This window comes from Pelophylax lessonae (genome assembly GCF_965119305.1).
Source record: "Pelophylax lessonae genome assembly, chromosome: 1".
Classification (NCBI taxonomy): domain Eukaryota; kingdom Metazoa; phylum Chordata; class Amphibia; order Anura; family Ranidae; genus Pelophylax; species Pelophylax lessonae.
The window spans coordinates 376,972,498-376,997,596 of NC_138768.1; the positions used below are offsets into that span (position 1 = coordinate 376,972,498).

General features: G+C 41.7%; 1 protein-coding gene across 1 annotated transcript in view; it reads right to left on the minus strand.

Moving 5' to 3' along the window:
• The window catches only part of PUM3 (pumilio RNA binding family member 3), a 130,812-nt gene extending 106,359 nt beyond the window's left edge, over positions 1-24,453 (minus strand). The window contains exons 1-5 of the mRNA XM_082244197.1: positions 24,386-24,453; positions 20,165-20,368; positions 8,035-8,170; positions 4,465-4,540; positions 1,189-1,282 (exon numbers count right to left, since the gene is read on the minus strand). Of these exons, the coding sequence (XP_082100323.1) occupies positions 1,189-1,282; positions 4,465-4,540; positions 8,035-8,170; positions 20,165-20,279 (421 nt within the window). The 5' untranslated portion in view covers positions 20,280-20,368; positions 24,386-24,453. The remainder of the gene's footprint in view (positions 1-1,188; positions 1,283-4,464; positions 4,541-8,034; positions 8,171-20,164; positions 20,369-24,385) is intronic.
• Positions 24,454-25,099: the final 646 nt, after the last annotated feature.

A 25,099-nucleotide genomic window follows, 5' to 3' on the forward strand; every position in this document is an offset into this window, starting at 1 on the left:
AAGAAGCAGACAGTGCAAGTGGGGGACTGCCAAAGAGGAGGTTAAAAACCACTCTGTGCAATGTGCAGGTAGGTATAACCTCTTTTTTTTTTTTTATTTTAAGAAAAAAAATATCCTTTAATAATTTTAAGCATTGATGCCTCCATAGCCTACAAAAGTAGCCTAATTTATAGCCACTCATGGAACACAACTGATTGCCTTCAATAACAAATTAATGCTTACCTTTTCACACTGCATTTACCCAATTAAAGGGTATGCCAGGGAACAATATAAAAAAACAAAAACACACTCATTCCAGTAGATATTTCCATTAAATGCACAATTCATGTGTTTTATCCCTTTAAAATTGCTGAAAATACAGAATACCACCTGTTGATTTTGCAGAAATACAGTGTGCTCCTAACTTCTTGTTTGGGTTGACAACACAGTGGCTTTACTGCAATGAAATCCCAGCCAGTGTTGTCTGACCTTATTGCATTGATTTCTTTCCTAGCAAAACAATGCTGTTGCCTTGGCATCTTAGCCCCGGTTCACACTTATGCGAGTGCGGAGTTCGCATGTAATGTCGGAGCGCACTGGTCCTTCATTACATGCGATCGGCTGTGCGGTGCGAGTTTAGCCATACACTTTGTATGGCTAAATTCGCACCGCACCCGCAGCAAACACGCACAGGACCCTTTTTTGCAGCCGCATCAGGATCGGATCGCACAGCGGTTCACACTTGTGCGATCCGATCCTGTGCGAACTGCAAGATCGCACTGCGATATGCGATCAAACTGGGGGTGTCGTTAAGATTACATTGACACCCCAAGTGTATCGCATATGGCAGTGTGAACTGCCGGGGGTACGTGTGCGATGCGGGAACAGGCTGCGGATTCGCAGCCTTCCCGCATCGCATAAGTGTGAACAGGACCTAAGAGTCTGCCTAAACACTGTGTGTAGGGAAAGGGAGGTAACTTTGAGGAGCATCAACAGGAACGGGGCTCTCAGCAGATGCCAGGTAATACTGTCACAGGAAATAATAAAAGCAGTTTCTTGCTACAGAAACAAGTTAAAAGAAAAAAAAGTTTGCTCAGACTTGGTCTAGAGGCAAGGGTTTTGAGGCAAATTTGGGTAATGCATGGATAAACACTTTAATAAATTATGGTGTCTGCTGCATAACAAATATGAATAAATTATGAAAAATACCTTTAAGTTCATCAAAAACATCTTGCCTTCTTTTCTCATTAGCGTATTTTATGTAACATTGGATAACTCTGGTTGTATCATGAGCAAATGCAATCTGTAAGAGACAAAACACGAAAAAAGATCAACCTAGAATGGGTACTGTAAAATGTAAACCTAGTACCTAGGTTTTAACAGTTACCTAGTTCCTAGAAGGGTACTTAGTTTTGACAGGTACCTGCTCCCCCCTCCCCCGCCTATTCACAAAGCACAGCGTACTTAGCGCAGTGCAGTAGGAGACCAGTGTTCAATCAGAACACCGCTACCCATCAAAAAATGCAACATAAGTGACGTTGGGAACAAAATTGCTTATTGCGCATGCGCTATGCGTTGCAACATGGCCACTATGCATTTCAATAGGTTTCCTAATCTGAGAGAACACGAAGGCAGCAGCGGACATCTTCTTACACCCAAGCAAGTCTTCAATTTCACACTTATTTTAGCAATCAACTCACTTTATATACTGAAACTGACTATTTAAGCGCGACCAAGTGAAATAGTCTATTTCACTATATAATCTGCCAAAATGGTGGCGCCAGCACCTGATAACCAATTGAAAAATAGGCTCGGGTGGGGACATCGCTGGGTTCCTGGACAGGAAAGTACCCTAATATTAAAAGTCAGTAGCTACAGTATTTGTGGCTGCTGACAATTTTTTGGGAGGGAGCCTGGGAGGTCCTCTAATGGCACTTTTCCACTGCAAGTACCGGCTCGGCTCTACTCGGCCCTGCTTGGCCCGGTTTGCTTTTCCACTGCTGGTACCGCATGGTATGGTGTTGGAACGGTTCGGTACGGTACGGTTTGCTTTTCCACTAAAGTAGTACTAAAGTTAAGTGGGTGGGATAACAACGATTCTCTGACCAATCAGTGGCTAGTAGTGACTGCATGCAAAGGATTGTGGGATATGGTACCGGTATGGTACCTCTTGGAACCACAATCGAGGTGGTACTGTTTTAGAGAGCCGTACCGTTCGGTTCCATGCAGTGGAAAAGCGCCGCCGTACCGTACCGTACCAAACCGTTCCTACACCGTACCATGCAGTACCAGCAGTGGAAAAACACAAAAGCAAGCCGAACCGTTTGGTTCCATGCAGTGGAAAAGCGCCATTAATGAACCAATTGGTTCTCACTAACATACAGCTAATAGAACTTGTTAAAGTGGTTGTAAACCCTCTCATTTGACAGACAGAAAGTGAGAGTAATAACAGCACAGGCAGAAATAAAAATGCTTTTCTTTTATAGAGTAGGCTAGAACCCTTTTCAGATTTGCATTTAGTTTATTCCCTTATCTGTCGCTGTTGCAGATTTTCCTTCACTTCCTGACTGTTGTAACTTGCCAGAGGAACAGCAAGAGAGGGTACATTTCTAACTGAGCCCCTGATAGTATTAGGAAACCACATAAGTTGAAATCCTCTTATTCTGTCCAAAGAAAGTCAATTAAAGTGGATGTAAACTCTAACATATACCCAGTGAAGTGAACAGTCTCAGATGATACATAGAGATTAGCTTTCTATACTGTTTAGAAAGTGATCATGTTAGAATTATTCTTCCTGTTCCAGCACTGGGTTTGGAGTCTTGGCATACACTGTGCGACAGCTGATTGGAGGAAAGGCACCCCCCCCCCCCCCCCACAGGCAGATGAAGGAAGAAACATGCAGAGATGTGCAGTAAATAGACCAGCTCTCTGCTAATCTATCTCTATGCACCCACCCGACACTAATTTCCAGCTGCTTTTATCTCCTGTGTTGGAGAACTTGTCAGAGGTTATCATGCTGATAACAGAGGAACAAAGCAGTAGAAAGACACAGGACTTAGAGCTTTGGAGAGAGATAAGTAAACACTACAGATATTTGTGCCCAGGTCAAAATTTCATGAATTGGGTTTACATCCACTTTAAGTTTTTGGCTTGATCTACACTTAAAGGCCTCTTGCACACGGTGATAAAAAAATGCTGCGTTTTTTTTACTGATCTGAAATGAGATGCACACAGCTGATTGAAGATCAGTAATACAGCGATAAGTACAGAGCAGTAAAACAAAAATAGAAAATGATACATTTGAGTGCAGTCATTTACTCGTATACACATTTACTCATCTTTAAGCATATTAACACGAGTAAAAATGAGCGTATTACAACACTGGCAATGAAGAAGAATGTTTCTCCTCTATGATCAACATTACATGGTCTTTACATACAGAGGTTTTACTCACAGACTTTCTGTCAGCAAGGTCTATTTTCTGGGCCCTAATGACCACAATGACTTAATTCTGAAGATTTAAGAAGCATTATTTCTCTTGAACAGCTACAATGTGCCTATGTAAAGTGTTGTACTTCTTTCTCTGTCCCTTGCAAGTATAGGAATGAGAAACAAGGTTTGTGTCAAGACTACAGAATTTAGAAACACAACCTCTAAAAACTATAAAAATTGCATGGGTAAAAGAGTACTGTATAACTAATGTGGAGTTCCACCCAAAAGTGGAACTTCCGCTCTTTTGTTTCCTCCCCCCCCCCCCTCCGATGCCACATTTGGCACCTTTCAGGGGGGGGGGGGGGGGACGAGTACCTGTTTTTGACAGGTAACCTTCCCAACTTCCGGGATATGGCGCCGCAGCGCCTCCTCTGCACCAGTAGGAGCAGCTTCGCACATGCGCAGTAGGGACCTGCCCGTGAAGCCGCAAGGTTTCACTGCCAGGTTCCCTTACCGGCAATGGTGGCGGCAGCACCCAACAGCCGATGGAAACATCGGCTGCGGTGCCGACATCGCTGGACTCCAGGACAGCTAAGTGTCCTAATATACAGTATTTGTAGCTGCTGGCTTTTAATTTTTGGAGGGGGAGGCGGAACTCCGCTTTAAACATAAGAAAAAAAATGTAAAATGTAAAAGGAAACCTGAAATTTACATGTAACAGGAGTTGACATACCATTACTTAAAGAATAATAAAAGACAAGCAGGCAATACAATATAATAGAACATTTAAGATCATGTATGTCCACATTTCTTAACTGCTTTCGGATACACTGCAATAATCGAGTCTCAGGGGATGCCAAAGACATATTTTAATGTAATACATATTGGCCTGTTATGCAGTCTCATTAAACTGACTTATGTGTCTCAAGACCAGAGCAGCTGACATTGATTAGCTGCTAAATGAAAGCAATTAAAGCTCAAACATGTAGAGCGAAAGACTCGTAATATGTGGTTTGACTCTGGCTGCAGGTTCATTCAAGCATATCCACTCACACTTTTCACATTCCCCTGAAGCAGCTTCTCAAGCTCGTCCATTAACTTGACTCTTTTTTTGGCATCACAGTCCTTTCTAGAAATAAACACACAAGATATTTAGAGACTTTCCTTTTTTTTTTGGGGTTCTTAATTAAAGGTGTAGATAGCATTACATATTAAATGCATGTGAAAACACTTAGGCCTAAGGTATATGGTGGTCTCTCCCTCACTGATATAAAATGGTGATTTCAAGCTGTAGTCTTGACTAGAATTGTTGAAAAAGTGTTTCATTCCAAACTATGGGTTCAATTAGAATATATGCTTTGTAATGCTAAACTGACCTTTCTTCCATGGATCCCTAAAAAAACATTGGGGTTGAATTACTAAAGGCAAATAGTCTGTGCAATGCAAGTGCAGTTGCTCTAGATCCGAGGGGGAACATGTAGGGAAAATAAAAAAAACAGCATTTTTGCTTGCTTTGCGGGACGTACCAATTTGCCACAGGGGGAACCAATCAGCGTAAACACGGCAGACCGCTGTTCTGTCAGTTATGAACACAGGGATCCTGTGTTCATAACTGACATCCCTTATTTCAGCCCAGAAGTGGTTAACTCTAGGCAAAAATTAATACAGGCTGAACTCCAGGAATTCAGCAACCTTGTAAAAAGTGCAGGCATACTAGGAGTTAAGTCCATTGAGGTGCATGCCACCTCCTGGACTGATCTAGATTATTGTGCTCCCGAAAGGGCTGTGAGAGGAGAGAAGCACACACAACAGTTCACAAAATACAAAGGCTTATATGATTGGGCAGGAGGAGGGGAGAGCATATCAGCTGCATGGACTCTGGAGCTCTAGAAGCTATCTTCTTGAAGCACAATAAACCTGTCAGATATAATAATAGAGATAATTCCTGGAGGTGACATGCACAATATGCCTGCACATTTTACAAAGTTGCTGAACAGAAACATTTGCAGGTCTTTGCCTACTGAGCCAGTTTTTTTTTGGTCACAATTTTTTTTTATTAAGCCACTACATGACATAAAACCAATGTTCTTTTTTTTAAATAGAAATATCTGATAGAGATTAAGAAGGCATCCTTTTGGCTCAGTTTTCTGTGCATTTACATCAGTTTAATCCATTTTAATATGCGTTTTAGCTTGTGGGGACATTTTAGATGATTTTACTGGATAAAGAAGGACTAAATAGATTTTAACATGTGCTTAAAGCTGCTGCTTAAAAGCCTTATACAATCACATGCGAAAAGAACTGGATTTTTCTCTTACAGTAAAATCCTTTTCTCTGAGGTTCAGTGACAGACACAGCTTCACATCTTCAGACCATTGGGCTTATACTCTTGCTCTCTAGGAGTATAACTAGGCGGAAACCTTTTGGTTACGCCCCTGGGGCAGTCCCAGAGGGTATACCATCACTTACAAACTGGAAGTCCTACAGCAGGAACAAGCAGTGTCAGAACACATAACTCAACCCCAAAAGAGGAGTGGGTGCTGTGTCTGTCAATAAACCTCAGAGAAAAAGATTTTACGGTAAGACAAAAATCCAGTTTTCTCTTTCGCTCACTGACAGACACAGCTTCAAGTCTTCAGACCATTGCGATGTCCCAAAGCAGTGCAACATGAGGGGTGGGAAATAACACAGCAAACGCAGAATTCCCAACAAACCTAAACATAGCCAACCAGGTAACAATAGGAGCTCAACTAGGAACAACTGGAGCTCACCACCGGAAAAAATGCTCACCCTCAAGAAGCGGAAGCTTCCGCAACCGCAGCCTGCAAAACTTTGTGGCAAAATGCCGCATCTGAAGATGCAAGTACATCCACCTTATAAAATTTTGTTAATGTGTGTACAGACGACCAAGTAGCCACCTTGCACACCTGAACCACTGGCGCCTGATGACAGAAGGCCCATGAGGCACTAAGCGCCCTCATAGAATGCACTTTAACAGGGAAAGGAGGAACCTGACCATTAATGGAGTAAGCCTGCACCACCGTCTGCCTGATCCACTTGGAAATGGTTGATGCGGCCTGCCCCTTACAAAGGTCCATCAATTCGAACAAACAAAGAATCGGATTTCCTAATAAGTTCAGTCACCACCAGGTAAACCCTGAATCGCTCTAACCACATCTAGGGAATGTAAGTCAATTTCCTTAGGATGTTTAGACTTAAGACATGAGGACGGTAGCACATTGTCCTCATTCAAATAAAACCCAGAGACAACCTTAGGAAGGAATGCCTGACAGGGTCGTAACACCACTTTGTCCCTTTGAATCACCAAGTAAGGTGACCGACAGAACAATGCAGCCAACTCTGACACACGAAATGCGGAAGAAATAGCTACTTAAAAAAAGCCACCTTCTGCGACAGAGTGAGCAGAGGAATTTCTTGAATATTTTCAAAGGGAGGCCTTTGAAGCACCAACAGAACCAAACTGAGATCCCATGGAGGTACCAGGGAACGCACCAGAGGAGCCAGATGGGGAACTCCCTGCACAAAAGTGTGAACCGAGGACTTAGCCGCCAATGGCCTTTGGAAAAAAATAGCCAAGACGGAAATCTGGCCCTTGATGATGCCCAGAGCCGAATGTTGATCTACACCAAATTGTAGAAACTCCAACAGGACAGACACAGAAAAGGAGCGGGGAGAAAATCCCCGCGACTCACACAAAGTAATGTACGCCTTCCAAACTCAATGATAAACCTTTCTAGAAGTAGATTTCCCAGCCTTCAACAGCGTAGGAATCACCAATTCAGACAGCCCTCTGTCTTTCAGCACCTGGCTTTCAATAGCCACGCCGTTAAAGCCAGAGACCGTAAAGCAGGATGGAAGATTGGCCCCGGAGATAGAAGATCATCCCTAAGAGAAAGTTTCCAAGGGACGTCTGCTACCAGCCCAGTGGGACTATGTCACAGCCAACTTAGAACAGGGCTAGTAGTTGGGCCGCGCTTGCAGGCCAGACTGGGAAGACCGTAAGGATCTAGAAGATCCAGTGCCTTGCCCAGTCCGGCTGTTGATTGTAGTTCACACAGGAACAAAAATAATAAAAAAAAAATAAAAACTAAAAAATTCCATTTAATTGGTAAAAATGCCAGGACCGCAGATCCCAGCAGAGAGCCAGGTCCTTACTCCTGAACTAGGCAGAAAAACTGGAAGTATTACAGCAGGAAGTGATGGTATACCCTCTGGGACTGCCCCAGGGGTGTAACCAAAAAGGTTTCCACCTAGTCCTACTCCTAAAGAACAAGAGCATAAGCCCAATGGTCTGAAGACTTGAAGCTGTGTCTGTCAGTGAACGAAAGGGAAAAATCGATTTTCTTTAAAAGCTCCTTAATTTGTTCAGTTCTTTTTTACGGCTCAGGTGGTACACACAGCAAGCCTGTTAGAATCCATGACAGGCTGACGGCTGCAAGGCTCTAAACTGCTCTTTTTGCACTTCCCTGTGTGAACATTCATACAGGAGCGATGTACAGCTCTGAATGCAATCTGTCTGCATCTGTCCTGCAGTGAAGATCTGTACCTCCCAGGTGGGACAAACACTGCCTTTTTGCAATAAAAAGTAAAATATTATTGTACCTCCTAATGGACTCCCAAATCTGCTTGGATTTTTTCATGGTGTCATAGTTACTCTTTTCGTTGAGTTGCCTGGTCTGCTTCAACTCTCTCTTCTTTTTTTTTACGTCTTCCCGTTTTGGCTTCTTGGCTTCTGAATCTGCAAGAAAATAGTGCTTTAACCACTTGCTGACCAGCTAACATACATATACTGTGGCAGGTTGGCTCTGTCCCGTGAATCGACATACTTTTATACCTCACAGCTAGTGAGGGCGCGCGCACATGCCGATTGGCCACAGGGGGAGCCAATCATCGGATCCCGGCGGTCTCGATGTCCACCGGGCACCCGCAAATGCTCCCTGTGCCAGCAGACCGCTGTTCTGTCAGTAATGAACACAGGGATCCTGTGTCCTCCTATTTAGGAACACAGGTCTCTGTGTTCATTCAGTTAAGTCCATCCCCCACACAGTTAGGAAGCACCCCCAAGGGACACATTTAACCCTTTGATGGCCCCTGGTGTTAAACTTTTCCCTGTCAGTGTCATTAGTACAGTAACAGTGCATATTTTTAGCACTGATTACTGTAGAAATGTCACTGGTCCTCCCAGAGTGTGAAAAATGTCAGTTAGGTGTCCGATCTGTCCCCTGCAATGTCGCAGTCTCGCTAAAAATCGCTGATCGCCGCCATTACTAGTAAAAAAAAAAAAAAAAAAAAAGAAATCTTTCCCCTGGTTTATAGACGCGATAACTTTTGCGTAAACCTATCAATATACACTATTTGGGATTTTTTTTAACTAAAAATATGTAGAATACAAATTGGCCTAAAATGATGAAAAAAAATGTAATACATTTTTCTTTTATTGGGAATGGTATATAGCAGAAAGTAAAAATTTTATTTTTTTCAGAATTGTCGCTCTTTTTTTGTTTATAGCGCAAAAAAAAAAAAAAAATCGCAGAGGTGATAAAATACCACCAAAAGAAAGCTCTATTTGTGGGGGGAAAAAGGACATCAATTTGAGTACAGCATCGCATAACCCGCGCAATTGTCAGTTAAAATAACGCAGTGCCATATCAAAATATATGGCCTGGTCATTAAGGGGTTAAAACCTTCCAGTCCAGAAGTGGTGAATGAAGGTTAATAGAAATTTTGTTTCTGCATCTGCATTTCTGTTAAAATTAGATTAAAAAAAGTTAGCTTTTGCTGCAATACTGAAGTTCTGTCCGATGATGTGTCCTAAGGACCTTCGCCTCCAACCTGCAGCACTGTTCCTTTTGGGAGTCCTGCAGGTGTGTCATCACACGGTTGGGGCTCACAAGAGAATAGCACTCATAAGGATTACAGACTTACAAGCTGCAGTTGGGCTTCAAGTGTTGTATAAACCAATATATAAAACAATGCTCCACTTGTGTATTCTTCAACTTCCCTGAAACTATTTAGTTGCCACGGACCAGCTGCAAGCTGAATTTAGACTTGCAATGATAGTGATCACTGTTTAAGGCAGGCCTGAACTCACCCAGAACTAGGATTCAGCACTACGCAACCTACATATGACTATATACTGTAGGTAACTAAAACATTTGTTCTGGTAGTTTTGGACAGACTTAACATTGGGCATGGGGTTGCCTCAACATGATGATATAGCTATTACTGATGAAGTGGCAGGCACTGAAGGTGCTATCGTTTGGTAAAGCCAGCTCTGCATGAGAATGTGGCCAATGTGACTTTGATAGCCAGTGCCTAGCAAAATTCTAAGTTTAAAAATGTGCGTTTTAGTTGTTTGGCTACAGTAGCACCTATAAAGTGACGTTTTTTTTATAAGAAAACAAAATATTTTAGAGAAAAGCATATCTAAACCCAAAAAGTTTATATATTGGAACTCATCAGTCCTTAAGTGCCGGTTCACACTAGGGCGACCTGGTCGCCTCACAGGTCGCCGCAGGTCGCCTCCCATAGGGAAGCTGCGGACCCGTTCTAATAGGAGCGACACAAGTCGCTTCCGACCTAGAAAAAGGGTCCGGAGCTTCTTTGGGGCGACCCGGAGGCGACCGCCATAGACTTCAATGTTATGAAGTCCGTGGCGGCTGCTCCGAGGTCGCGGTGCGAAGTAGCGTCGCTGCAGTGTGAACCGGCGCTTAGATGTTCACCATATAATGCTGTAAATAACCCTTTCTGTCCCTTTGTGTCTACTCTTGTTTCTCCACTGTATCTATGGAGGGAACTATGGATGTCACCCAGGATCAACTTTAAACATGTCTGCCTTTATTCATTTTCATTACGAAGTGGATTGATGGGACTAGTAGTTTACACAAGATAAGACGTAAAAAAGTTTTTACGGTCTCTTCAGTTCACAGATGGGATGAGGACATTGTATTGCTGGCAAGATCAACAGGTAATTTCTGTACTTGCTAAAAATGTTCTTACCTAAAACAATAAAAGAAAAACACCTGGAATTTCCCCCTTTGCCCTTTTAATGGTCTGATCAACAATACAGGACGTAAGCCTGTAAAGAGCACAATTATATACTCAAATCCACAAGATGGCAATAAGAAGGTTAACTTAAGACTTTATCGAAACATATAGAATTGTAAAAAATATTACTAAAATGTATAAACCTTTAACCATTAAAAATGACAATGTAGTCACCTACACCATTCTGTCTGGACCAGATGCATACAGAGTGGCAGCTTGGGTGGACCAGTACTTTAGGTCAACTAACCTACACATTTCGTCCACATCATTGATAGACATTGTGGGGGTATGGAGGAGCCTTCATTGAAATGTTTAAATAAGACATTCTGTCCACTGCAAATGAACCCCTTGTTAGCTCCGTTTTTAAGCAGTGAAAATTTCACACATCTTTTTTTGGAACTTGAGGCAATAGTAGTAAAAATGTATGGTGTTAAAAGTTTCTATTATTATTAAATCAATCTGCCTTAAATAATAACCATTGCATTTCTAATACATAGAACATCAATGGGAAATAGGGTAGACAGTGTGCCAAAGGGACTTACAGGAGCACTTGTAAATTAAAAGCATAGTCCATGGACCTTTTGCAAAAATGTAATAAATGCACCCACATTAACAAAATTACAGGGCTGGAGGGAGGGGTTGAGGATTGGCCATTATGACAATGTTCCATCCTACACCATAAATATGGACATCACATGAAACATGGGCCAAAAATTGAACTAAGCCTTTAGATTCAGTAGTAAGTCCAAAGGAACTTAACCTGACAGCGGGGGAGGGGGTTTCACACACAATCCGGTGGCTGCAGTCACTGGGATTGTGTGTAAAACTGACTGGCAGACTCTTCTCTGTCAAGTGGATGCATTCGGGCGGCAGCGCTGCCACCCGGTTGCCTCCACATACCCACGATACTGGCGCCCCTGCTACGTATTCTGGGCTCCACTTGCCGATCTGCGGGCCTGGGACCAACACGGCAGGTGCCAGCGGGTAGAGGGGAGGGAGAAGGGTGGACACATGTCCGCTCTCTTCTCCTCCTTGCTGTGACTTGGAAAGTGACATGTATGACGTCACTTCCGGGTCAGCCTCTCAGTGTCCCCAGCTAGCTTAGCAAGGAAGGAAGGAGGAGGAGGAGACATGCAGGGTCTCAATAAAGAGAACCGGTCACTTAAAAATCATCACATAGGGGACATTTTGTCCCCTATGAAATGAAACAAAAAAAAAAAAAAAAGTGAAGCAAAAAAAAAAAAAGTTATACCCAAGCACATAAACCCAACCCCCCCCCAAATTGTTTTAGATCCCGCACCCCACATACAAATGTAAACGCATGCATCGGGGCACCGACATGTGAAAAGGTTTCAATTTACTCGGTATAACCTCGTCTTTTATATTTTACCAACAATTTTAGTAGTTTATTGCATTCTGTTTGCCCACTTTAATGTGTTTTTTCATAAAAAATATTGGAACTACCACCATTTTATTATCTAGGGCAGGGATCGCCAAACTACGGTCCTCCAGCTGTTGCAGAACTACAGGTCACATGAGACATTGTAAAACTCTGACATTCACAGACATGACTAGGCATGATGGGAATTGTAGTTCCTGAACAACTGGAGGGCTTTAGTTTGGAGACACCTGCTGTAGGGTGTCTGCTTTCAGAAAATATATAATGTTTGCGTGTTTAATGTAATCTTCAGGGCTAAAATTATTTTTTTATCGTGTGCAAAATGGCTCTAGCAGCGAAAGGGTTAAACCCAAAACCAAATATTTAATATATTACAGCTTACCAATCCTTATATGTGGTGGCTGCATCCATTTTATTTTTTTATTCTCCCCTCTGTTTTCACCTGGTGATCTGGCCATTAACACACCTCCCCCTCTCTGGATACAGAGGCACAGCAGGCAGTAGCATTGTTAATCTAGGGCAAGGTGAGTGTTGTATGAACTAACTGATTTAGATAGACTAACAAATTAAAGCCAAACTCCAACCTACACAGCAGTTAGAGCAAAATATTTTTTTTTCCTTTTGGAAGAATGAAGAATTTATGAATAAATGCTGATCACTTTAAACACCCGTCAATGATAAAAATGTTTGTCCTGACAGTAGAACCATAGCAACAACCACTAGGGGGTCTGTGCGGACAAACCTCAGACCAAACAGGAAAAAACAGAAGTACAATTCTCTATCCACTTCTACAAAACTAAGAGGGGTATATGCAAATGCCAGGAGCCTAGCTAATAAAATGGATGCGTTGAAAATGTTAATACATGAGGAGGAAATAGATCTTGTGGGAATAACAGAAACTTGGTTCGACCCCTCACACGACTGACTGGCCAATATCCAAGGGTACTCTGTGTATCGGAAGGACAGGGAAGTAAAAAGAGGAGGAGGGGTATGTCTCTATGTCAAAAATAATGTAAGGGTGGTAGAGAGGAGTGATATTATGGAAGGGATGAGTATGGAGTTAGAATCCGTATGGGTAGAACTCCATATGGAAGAAGTAAAGGGAAAAGTAATAGTGGGGTTATGTTCTAGGCATCCCAACCAAAGGGAGGAGGTAGAGCTGGAATTTCTCTTTTTAAACTGTTTTTATTAAAGGCAAAAGAAATACGGTACAGTAACATGCGGTTGAAAGATTAGGTACATGCCTTGATAGAACTAGTCGCATTGAAATACAGAACTGCAGCATATAACAATCAAGTAACAGGTAACAATGTGATACGTATAGGGGGTCGTCCCGGCGCCCCGTCTGAGAAGCATTGAGGGTACGCACGCACTAAATGTAGGTGTGGCCTAGGTCACAATGCATGGATGGACCCCCAAACAGACCTGAAGAAGGGGTCTCAGCCAAAGCAAGGATACATATCTAGAGTAGTTATGCCGGGGGTCGGGTGGAGAGCTGGAATTTCTATCACTGTTGGGTAACGCGGCAAAGCTGGGGCCAGTCATCATATTGGGGGACTTCAATTATCCAGACATTGACTGGGAAGAGGGGACTGCACACTCACTAAAGGCCAGTCTCTTCATGAATATCTTACAAGGCAACTACATGTCTCAGTTGGTGGATTCTCCTACTAGAATGACTGCAGTGCTGGATCTATTCATTACTAATGACCCAGATCTAATCTCAGGAGGTAGGAGTCCGGGACAACTTGGGTTCTTGCGATCACAGGATGATACATTTAACGTAAATCACAAGATAGCAAGGCAAGAGGGGAATATAAGAACCCTAAACTTCAGAAGGGCAAACTTTCCCACATTGTGCTTAATGATAGCGAAAATAAACTGGGACCAAATCCTAGGAACACTGACAACGGAGGAAAAATAGGAATGCTTTAGCAACATATTAAAACAAAAGCATCTCACAGTGCATTCCTAAGGGAAATAAATTAAGCAGAGCCAAGGCCAAACCAGGGTGGCTAAACCGTAATGTAAAAAACTTATTAGGGGAAAAAAATGGCTTTTAAGAGATATAAATCGGATGGGACTTTATCGGTTTTCCACCAATACAAGGAATCGAATAAGAAATGTAAATACGAAATCAAGAAGGCTAAAATCGACTTTGAGAGGCATATAGCAGAGGAAAGTAAAAGGGACCCTAAGAAATTCTTTAAATGGGGGAACCCTAACCTAAAGCATTTGTGGTCTATGCAGGACCCCCAGATTTGGGCTAGGCATGGAGTGCGGACTCTCCGGGACCTGTGTCCGGCTGGCTCCGTCCTCCCTTTCTCTGATCTTCAAAGGGCGAGGGGTCTGCCGAGATGGATGTACTTTCGGTACCTCCAGCTGCGACATGCTCTCCGGGCCCAGTTTCCTGAGGGTTTAACCCTGGAGATGGACCCGGTAGAGGAGTTATTGGCTCATGAGGTGTTGGCCAAGCCGCTCTCCTCCCTCTATCTTACCCTGCAATGTACTCATTCTCCCCGTATGGACAAACTGTGGGATTCCTGGAAGGGGGATATTCCTGACCTGGACAGAGAAGACTGGGAGGATTGTTTTGAGACCGGTACAAAATTGATGATTTCTGCCAGAGATCGATTGATTCAGACCAAGTTTTTGCACAGAACCTATTACACCCCTCAGAGATTACATAGGATCTTCCCCCAGAGATCTCCGTATTGCCCGCGCTGCCTGACTTTGGAGGGGACTTTCTTCCATATGTTTTGGGACTGCCCTAAGATAGCACAGTTTTGGCTGCAAGTCTTTGATGTTATTAATCACAGGTTGGGAATGGCTCTTTTCCGGTCTCGCCTGCTCTGGCCCTCTTGGGTATCGATGACGATGATCAGAGACCTAGGCCCACGAAACTGCTCATCAATTATCTGTTGTATTATGCCAAGAGAGATAATTCTGAAATGGATCGCCCCTCCCCCCCCCCCTCGGTGATCTCCTGGGAACACTCCATAGATGCTGTTATGCCACTTTACAAATTGACCTACCTGTTGCGCAATTGTCCTAAAAAATTTGACAGGGTCTGGCAGCCTTGGCTGGCACCTATGAGCTAGGTGCAGGTGCTGGCCCTGCTATGAATGTGGTGTTCCCCGGAAGAGGTGCGGAGGGAGGGCTAGAAACTGTACTCCTCTGTGATTGTATTGTTTTGCTGCAGTATTATTTGCTTGCTACTGTATCTCCTGTTATACTGTTATGGTATTGTTATCTTGTAAATGTGTCTTTCCACTTTAAGTCAATAAAGGAACCGTTTGAATTGTAAAAAAAAAAGAAATTCTTTAAATATATCAACAGCAAAAAAAAAAAAAAATCGAGGTAAGAGCATATTGCACGCATAATTAACGATGATGGGAGGATGGTTACAGAGGACACAGAGAAGGCAACTGTGCTAAATGCTTTTTTCTCCTCAGTCTTTACACAGGAAAAGAAGGGATATACTGACCATGACTGTATGGTTAGCAGTAATTCACAGGACATGCCGTTATGGCTAACAGAGGGTGAAATCATGAAAAGGCTTGATAACATTAACACAAATAAATCACCAGGACCGGATGGCGTGCATCCAAAAGTGCTCAAAAAAAAACTCAGTAAGGCCCCTTTCACATGGGCGTTCCGTATGTCCATATATCACCCCATCCGTTTGCGGGTGATATACGGACATAATGCAGGTCAATGGGATTGCGGATGTCAGCGGATGACCATCCGCTGAAATCCGATTTGCGTCCTTTCAGTTCTGTTCCGTTTTTTGGAACGGAACAGAACCCTATTTTTCTTCAGTTTAAAAAACGGAAAGGATGCGAAATCGGATATCAGCGGTGTCATCCGCTGACATCAGCAATCCCATAGACATACATTATGTCCGTATATCATCCGCAAACGGATGGGATGATATGCGGACATACGGACCGGATGATACAAGTGTCATCCGTGTCCGTAAAAAAAACAAAAGTGCCGGAGCGGATCGCAATACGGTCCGCTCCGTGTGAAAGGCCTAAGGTTATATCTAGACCACTGTTCCTGATCTTTACAGACAGTATTTTGACAGGAACTGTACCAGGTGACTGGAGGAAAGCGAACACGATACCAATATTCAAAAAAGGGCAGAGGCATATCCTGGGCAATTATAGGCCGGTCAGCCTGACGTCAATAGTATTAAGGGATGATATAGAACTATATCCACGAATTTGATAAAGTCAACAGTATCAGCAGTAATCGGCACGGGTTTTCAAAAGGACGTTCTTGTCAGATCAATCTGTTAACATTCTACGAGGAGGTGAGCCGTGAGCTAGATAGGGGGGGAGACCTGTGGATGTGGTGTATCTGGATTTTGCTAAGGGATTCAATACAGTCCCCCACAAATGATTAATTTACAAAATAAGGTCTGCAGGCTTAGACCACACGGTTTGCTCTTGGATAGAAAACTGGTTAAAGAGGCATGTCCAAAGGGTGGTAATAAATAACGCATACTCAGACTGGTCTGGAATGATAAGTGGGGTGCCCCAAGGCTCAGTCCTGGGATCAATTTTTTCATAAATAGCATTGAGGATGGGATCACTAGCTCAATCTCCGTTTTTACAGATGACACAAAATTAAGCAGGGCAATAACTTCACATCATGATGCAGAAATCTTACAGAATGACTTGAACAAAATAACAGAGTGGGCAACTACATGGCAAATGAGGTTTAATGTGGAGGGTATTGCACTTGGGGACTAAAAACATAAAACGCAAAATACACGTTTGGTGAAATCAAGAATGGAGAAAGATCTGGGAGTCATAGTAGAAGATAGACTAAGCAATAGCATGCAATGTCAAGCTGCAGCTTCCAAAGCCAGCAGAATATTGGCGTGCATAAGGAAGGGGATATATTCCAGAGATAAATCTATAATCCTACCACTTTAAAAAACTCTGGTCCGGCCACACCTGGAGTATTCTGTCCAGTTCTGGTCGCCAATCCTCAGAAGGGATGTGCTGGAACTGGAATGTGCTGGGATGTGCTAAATTATGAGGAGCGTATACAAGCGCTCGATTTATTCTCTATAGAGAAGGGACGCCTGAGAGAGGACATGATAGCGAATTACAAATACCTCAACGGTGATCTCAGCATAGAAAAAATACTATTCAGTCGCAAGGAGTGCAAGAGAACACGAGGCCATTTAATGCGATTAGAGGAGAAGCGATTTTACCTCAGGCTACGCAAAGGGTTTTTTACAGTAAGGGCAATAAGATTTTGGAACTCGTTTCCACAAATGGTAGTAACTGCGGGGAGTATGGCTACTTTTAAAAGACTCTTGGACATACATCTCCAAGATCAAAACATTCAGGGGTATGGGAAATGAATACGTCCACACACACCTACACAGGTTGAACTGGATGGACTATCGTCTTTATTCAACCTTAACTACTATGCAACTATGAAACAATTGCAGGAGAGCTTGTTCTGTTGAAAAACAAGGGTGGCTTTACACTGCCCTTGAAGTGGTCCCACTGTGCTTTGGGCAAAGCGCAGATAACCGGCAGTTTTTTGTGGGTTAGTTGTGCTTTTCCATAGACTTCTATGATGTCCCACAGTTTCAGTGCGGTTTCAGAAAGTGCATCAAAGATTCAGCATGCAAGAGTTTTGATGTGCTTTCGAAAATGGCACAAAAACCATAGTAGAAGTCTCTGGGAAAGCGCAGCTAACCCGCACAAAAACTGCAGGTTAAGCTGCGCTTTCGCAAAAGCATAACGGGGCAGTGTGAAGCCGCCCTTACTGGCCAGATCACCAGGTGAAAACAAAAGAAAGCAAGCCTAAAAAATAAATGTAATACAGCCATCACATCTAAAAACTGGTAAGCTGCAATATGATAAAATGTTTGCTTTGGGGTTTAATACTGCTTTAATGTGTTCAGCTAATAAATCCACATCCTTTCTTTTTGTGGCAGCACTGTCAAAATTGCCTCCTAGGGGACAGATTAGGAGCAAAAATAACTTTAATTCTTAGGGCTGGTTCAAACCATAACATGTGGGTGTGTGCGCGGGCCATGTTTTTGACAGCTCATTTAATTCAATTGACTGCTAAACACACAAAAAAAAAATACAAATTTTTGTTTAAAAATTACATTTTTAAAATCTGGTGGCCACAAACGCATATGCATTTGTTGGATGCATGAGGGTCCCATTAACAATTAATGGCACACATGCGCTCCTGCAAGCTGTTCCTGTGTGGTGTGCGAAAAACGCATATGGAAACACACATTTTGGTCATACTGCCCCTATGGATCACAGGAGTGCACTTTGTTCTGACCTATATCCAGCTGACAGCAGGCTAGGTGAGTATGAATGTTAGTGGGGTTTTTTTTTTTTTTCCTTCTAATACTTCTCTTTTAAAATGTATTCTCTTTATTGTTTATATCTCTCAAATACTCACCTAAATGTATTTGCATTGAAGTTCTAAATTCAACCAAAACATTTTACACAGGGACAGATCTGACATGAACCACAGGGATAAATACATTTTAATTTTAGAGAGGTCGTAATTTTTTTTTTTTATACCATACAAAGCCTTATGTTAAAGTAGAACTATAGGCAAAGAGCTATGGACTATGGATAGAGCAAGGGAGGTTTATAACCCCTGGTAGATTTTTTTTTTTAGCCATCTGTGTCCGAATGCGGATATTTCTCTTCACTTCCTGACTCATAGCCAAACAGGAAGTGAGAGGAAATCCTTGCAAATTAAGGGAATTCCTTGGGGACCCCCAGGTCACCCAAACTAGTGTTCCCATTGTAAGATTTCTCCTCTATTACCTTTCTGGGGACAACCCAAAATTTGGGTTTTTCTATTACTTTCCCTTTCGGTGATAATGATAAACAGGACAAATAGAGAGGGCGAATCTTCCTAACGGGGGCACAGACAGCAATAAAAACTGATAGGCGTTCTAATCCCTTTCCACTCTATACAAAACTAAAAAAAAAAAAAAAAGTTTGGCCTTTAGTTATACTTTAACCTTCTTTTTGCCACTTTTATGTGGAATCGAGTCTACAGTATATGAAAAGTGAAAACTATTGTAGCCACTACATTTTTTTTGACTGGTGAGGTGCAAAATATTAAATTTCTGTTATTGGGCTTAGATTTGCTTTAGGCTACAGTGATGCTTAGTAGTATTTTTTAATAAATATTTTGACTATTCCTTCTATGAACACGTCCCTTGAGAAATACATCTCAATACGTAATAAAATTTGCTGGTACTGCCGTTACCAGAGAACTACTGGCAGTGTCTTAAAGAATACATTCAATTTTACTGATTTTACGTGTGCCCCCTTGCAACCAGCAAAAGTGGAACTCAAACTTTTTTTGTTTTGGTTATACTGTATTGGCAAGAATTAGAATCTTTAAGTTCAGTCCAACAGTTAGTGAAAGGAAATCTTCCTAAAGATAACAGAAGAGTTCCAGACATTTCCTATCTGCCCCAGTTGTGACACCTTTGTCTGACAGGTTTTATCTCTTCCGAGCCTTAGAAAAAAAAAACATTTGACTGGAGTTCCTATATATACACACACATTTACTGTGGACAAGCAAAACCAAAATTCTTTGTACACACACACACATACAAAAAAACGGATTAAGAGATTAAAGCTCTAACGAGCAGGGCCCTCTGATTCTTTTGTTCCAAATTGTATTGTAACTGTAATGTCTGCCTTCATTTTGTTAAGCGCTGCGCAAACTGTTGGCGCTGTATAAATCCTGTATAATAATAATTAAAGGCAAAATGTTTTTTACATATTGGATAGTGAGTAAAGAGGGATTTGATCAAGTTTTTAGTGCTGCTTGTGCCCCCCATAAAGGTAAGTCACTCACTCTATTCTGTTCTGTGAGAGTGAAAGAAAATTCCAAATTTTGGAAAGTCATCAGAATAGAGGGGGGAATTCTTCCAATGGACACTAGTTCCCATGGACTTCTTGTTTTGGCTATGGGACAGGAAGTAAAGGGGAATCAAGAGGAACACAGGTGAAGAAAAAACTGACAGGGGTTGTAACTCTGACTTACTGTTAAAAAAAAAAAAAAAAAAAAAAAGAGTTTTGCCTTTAGCTCTACCATAAATACATTTGTAACTCTGTTTTGTAAAAATGATTAAACAAATATCCAGTTTTCACAATTAATGGCATACAATGAAAGCAAATATAGTTGCACAAGAATAGTTGAATCTGAAATAATTTTATCAACAAATTCCTAGCCAGTGGAACACATGTAGACCTAACTTACTGCCTTCTTGGTCCTCTGCTGGACGTTTCCTCTTCTTTGTGAAGCCATCCCCCTGTTTTGCCTTCTTGGATGCAAATTGTTTCACACCAGCTTTGCCTCCTTTTTGAGCAGCCATTTTCTTGCCCTTTTCAAATTTATTTATTTTGGTATTTCCCTTTGTACTCTGTCCAGTATCTTTGCCATGATTTTTTGGGGAGCCAAATGCTAAAAGATGACAAAAGAAAATATTTTATTCTACATAAATTATAATACAACATACTCATATACATATGATTCATTCATGATACATTCATTTACATATACATATAAAGTGGAAGTGAACCCTATTTTTGAACTTGTACCTACAGGTAAGCCTATAAATAAGGCTTACCTGTAGGTACAGTGAATATCTCCTAAACCTCCACGGTTTAAGAAGATATTCTCACTGTATGCAGCAGGTGACATCACCGGCGCATGCACTATGAAGGGATGGCATACCCGAGCTGTCCCTTCAGAGCTCCATGCCATGGGCCATGACTTCCGCGCGCATGGACAATCAGACGGCTGGAGGACACAAACCTGGAAGAAAGACCGGGTGAAGATGGAGGTGCCTTCAGCAGTGACAGCGCGACACTGGAGGGCTTCGTTCTAAGGCATTTCATAATTTGCTAGTATGCATGCCATTGTCTTATAGGGTTAAAAAAAAGAAAAGAAAATTGTGGTTTACTAACACTTTGAAGGGTGATCAATAAATAATCTTTGACACTTTACCGATTCAGGGCAAAGTGATGGAAATTTTTACTAGCCCTCCCCTTCACTGAGCTTTCCTGCCACTCCAGAGTCATCTGTAAAAACTCCATGATGGATGGGTATCAGAGCTTACACAGAGTTGATGACATTGTCCTCATCAGGTGACACTAGGCATAGCACTACATCCTGCTAGGAGACCACATGCTCCTCTATACCCTGAAGATAAAGCGGATCTCCAGCTTTAGTTTCAGTTTAAATAGATAGTTTGGTCCAAGCTGGCCCAAACAAATGATTTCCCTCACTAGCATTTGTGGCCATTGGATGTGCTGTATAAACTGTATGTAGCTGAGGCTGCCTGTTTGCAATCTTTTCTTGTGTGTATATGTGCAGCTAAGTGTACAGTCCTGGCTTCTGCAGGGTGCCTGGATGAATGAACTCCTGGATGAATGAACTCCTATGCATATGCGCACAAATATTGTAAACAGACAGGTAAGAAGCTTTTACTACAAACAAGACATACTGTAGTATGCCTCTTGTGCAATAAAAAAAAAAACCTTCCAGCTTGCAATTTATAAAACTGCAACAGTTTCGGTTCAACTATACCCTTAAATGGTGGCTGTAGTAGAAAAGAAACATCATCATATTTTACTCAAAATTTTAAGGAAAATTACCTCTGACTGTAACGAATCAGGATTGGGCTGGAATGATAACCTAGGAAATGCTCCCGTAATTGTTGATTCTCAATGTTAGCCATCCCTTTGCTTTTCCCTTTTTCTCCTTATACCCCCTCCCCCCATTGTTGATGGTTTCCCCTGGGAAGAAACCCGTATACCTCTTTCTTTTTCCTCTCAATCCTGTTACGGGGTATCCCCTCGAATACCCTATGCTTGCCCTCTCTCTGTATTTCATAGTTGGAAAATGCTGGGTAGCATCATACTATTGTATATTTTGCCACATTGTATAAGACCTGATATTTCACCCAGTAATTTTCTTTTTCTATGAACACTGATTGTCATCTATCTTTCTGGAGATGTTTGTTAGCACTTTGGCCTATGTTGTACATGATGGCTTTTGACCTTAGATGTAAAAATGTGTCAGTTTGTTATGATGCATATTCTTTAAAATAAAGAGTTGTAAAAAAAATCAGGTAAAGTAAAATTTTCACTAGTAGTCAAAAGGTAGCAATGAGCCCATTTAAAAAAAAAAAAAAAACGTGTTCCTAAGCGAATTTAAAATGTTTGGATTACAATGAGAGAAAAGTTGAATTTGTATGTGTAAACATAAATGTAATACCTTCAATTTTCTTAATGAAAATCGGTTGAGGAGTCTTAACTCTTGCTAGCACTGATAGGAGCCTGGTCCACACTATGTCTACCTTGATAACATATGCTATCAGCACACGTTTTTTCCCCAGATTCTACAATTATATTGCTATATAGGATAAGTGTAACTAACAGACCCTAATGAGTGTATTTAACGGATAGATTTCATTGCAAGCTCACTGAGACAGAAAGAGATTCAGACATGTTTTATCCACAATGTGACATAGCTATTTACCAAGCATTCCAGAATTTGCTTCTGGGTAATATACTCCAAAATCTAACACATTTACCACAAAATAGTCTTGGTCTTTGGTCAGCCTTAAAAGAGACCTATTCACAGCGTAAAAAAGTACCAAAAACACTTCACAGCGAAGTACAAATTTATAAAACTCACCAGTACTGCCTTTCTCACAGCTGATCTTTGTTCCTTGAAATTTTCCACATTTTGTCATGAAACAACCAAAAACTTAAAATGTATTTTATTGGGATTTTATGCGATAGACCAACACAGTGGCACATAATTGTGAAGTAGAAGGAAAATAATAAATGGATTTCAAAATTTTTACAAATAAATATCTGAAAAGTGTGGCATGCATTTGTATTCAGCCCCCTTTACTCTGATACCCAAAACTAAACCAATTGCCTTCAGAAGTCATCTAATTAGTGAACAGAGTCCACCTGTGTGTAGTTTAATTTCAGTATACATACAACTGTTCTGTGAAGCCCTCAGCGGTTTGTTAGAGAGTCTTTGTGAACAAACAGCATTATGAAGGCCAAGGAACACACCAGATCGGTCAGGGATAAAGTTGTGGAGAAGGTTAAAGCAGGGTTATATTGTATATAAAAAAAAAAAATATCCCAAGCTTTGAACATCTCACGGAGCACTGTTCAATCCACCATCTGAAAATGGAAAGAGTATGGCACAACTGCAAACCTACCAAGACATGGCTGTCCACCTAAACTGACAGGCCGAGCAAGGAAAACATTAATCAGAGAAGCAGCAAAGAGGCCCATGGTAACTCTGGAGGAGCTGCAAAGATCCACAGCTCAGGTGGGAGACTCTGTCCACAAGACAACTATTAGTGGTGCACTCCACAAATCTGGCCTTTATGGAAGAGTGGGAAGAAGAAAACAATTGTTGAAAGAAAGCCATAAAAAATGTCCTGTTTGCAGTTTGCGAGAAGCCATGTGGGGGCACATCAAACATGTGGAAAAAGGTGCTCTGGTTAGATGAGACCAAAATTTAACATTTTGCCTAAAAGCAAAATGCTATGTTTGGCGGAAAACTAATGCCCCGTACACACGTGCAGATTATCTGAAGACTTTTGTCTTCAGATTTACCTTTTCTATGTAGTGCAAGGGCCTGCCGGATTGCATACAAATTGAAAGTGTTTAGGTTTGACCTCATATTATATGGTTTTGGTAAGTCTGCAGATAATCTGCATGTGTGTACGGGGCATAACACTGCACATCACCCTGAACACACCACACCCCCCCCCCCCCCCCCGTGAAACATGGTGGTGGCAGCATCATGTTGTGGGTTTCCTTTTTTGCAGCAGGCATAGGGAAGCTGGTCAGAGTTGATGGGAAGATGAATGGGGCCAAATACAGGGCATTCTTAGAATAAAACCTGTTAACAGTCTGCAAAAGACTTGAGACTGGGGCAGAGGATCACCATCCAGCAGGACAACGACTCTAAACATACAGCCAGAGGTATAATGGAATGGTTTAGATCGAAGCATATTCATGTGTTAAAATTGCCCAATCAAAGTCCAGACCTAAATCCAATTGAGAATCTGCGGCAAGACTTGAAAATATCTGTTCACATATGCTCTCCATCCAATCTGACAGAGCTTGAGCTATTTTGCAAAGAAGAATGGGCAAAAATTTCACTCTCTAGATGTGCAAAGCTGGTAGAGACATATCCAAAAAGACTTGCAGCTGTAATTGCAGCGAAAGGTGGTTATAACATGACAAAATGTGAAAACTTTCAAGGGGTATGAATACTTTTCAAGGCACTGTACAGTGAACAATAGAGAGATCCAGGTATCCAATATCCCCGATGTTGAATATTCTACTTGCACTTCTGCAAGAGATGAAGATCGGCTGCAAGGGAATACAATGCTATAATCAAGTCAATTTCAACTAGGAATTTAATAAAGCAAGTTACCTTTTTTCTTAAAAGTAGTACTCTTGGGAGATGTATTCTGAGGTGTCCTTTTGGATTTAAACTGCCTTTTACTTGCTTCCATGATAATGACTGTAGAAAAATAACACGCACAAAAAAAAGAAGACATTTTTATTATCAACTCAACAAATCCAGAGATTTTAAAAAACATTGCGGAATATGTTGCTCAATATAAATACAACAGAGCGCACCTTAAAGGGTAGGCTGGCCATAAATTCCTTTTTTTTCCCTACGATCAGACTGCAAGCTGGTGAAAAAATATGAACGGATTTCCCCATCCACACAATCAAGGTACACGGGGTAATCCCCCCCTCTGTGACATTATATTCTGACAGCAGGGACTCTAGAGTGGCAATAGCCATACATGGATCGAAATTTGGCTGGTCCTTACTGAACTGGCTGAATTTTGATCTATCTATAACCAGCATTAGTTCACCTTTACACAAAAAATTAAAAGGCAAGTTAACTCCAAATACCCTGGCCACCGCTCTGGGACTCACTGCACATAATGGTTGTGATGCCCCATGTTGTCGTCTATATACAGCAATACACAGCACCAGGATGTGAATCCATTATAATGCTTACAATCGCAAGCACTTTTTGGTCAGCTTGATCATGTGATTTTGCTGGCCAGTGAGAAGCGCATCTGAAACAAATTCTTCCAGTAAGGTGTCTCAGAAGAAAGAAGTGCTTCTG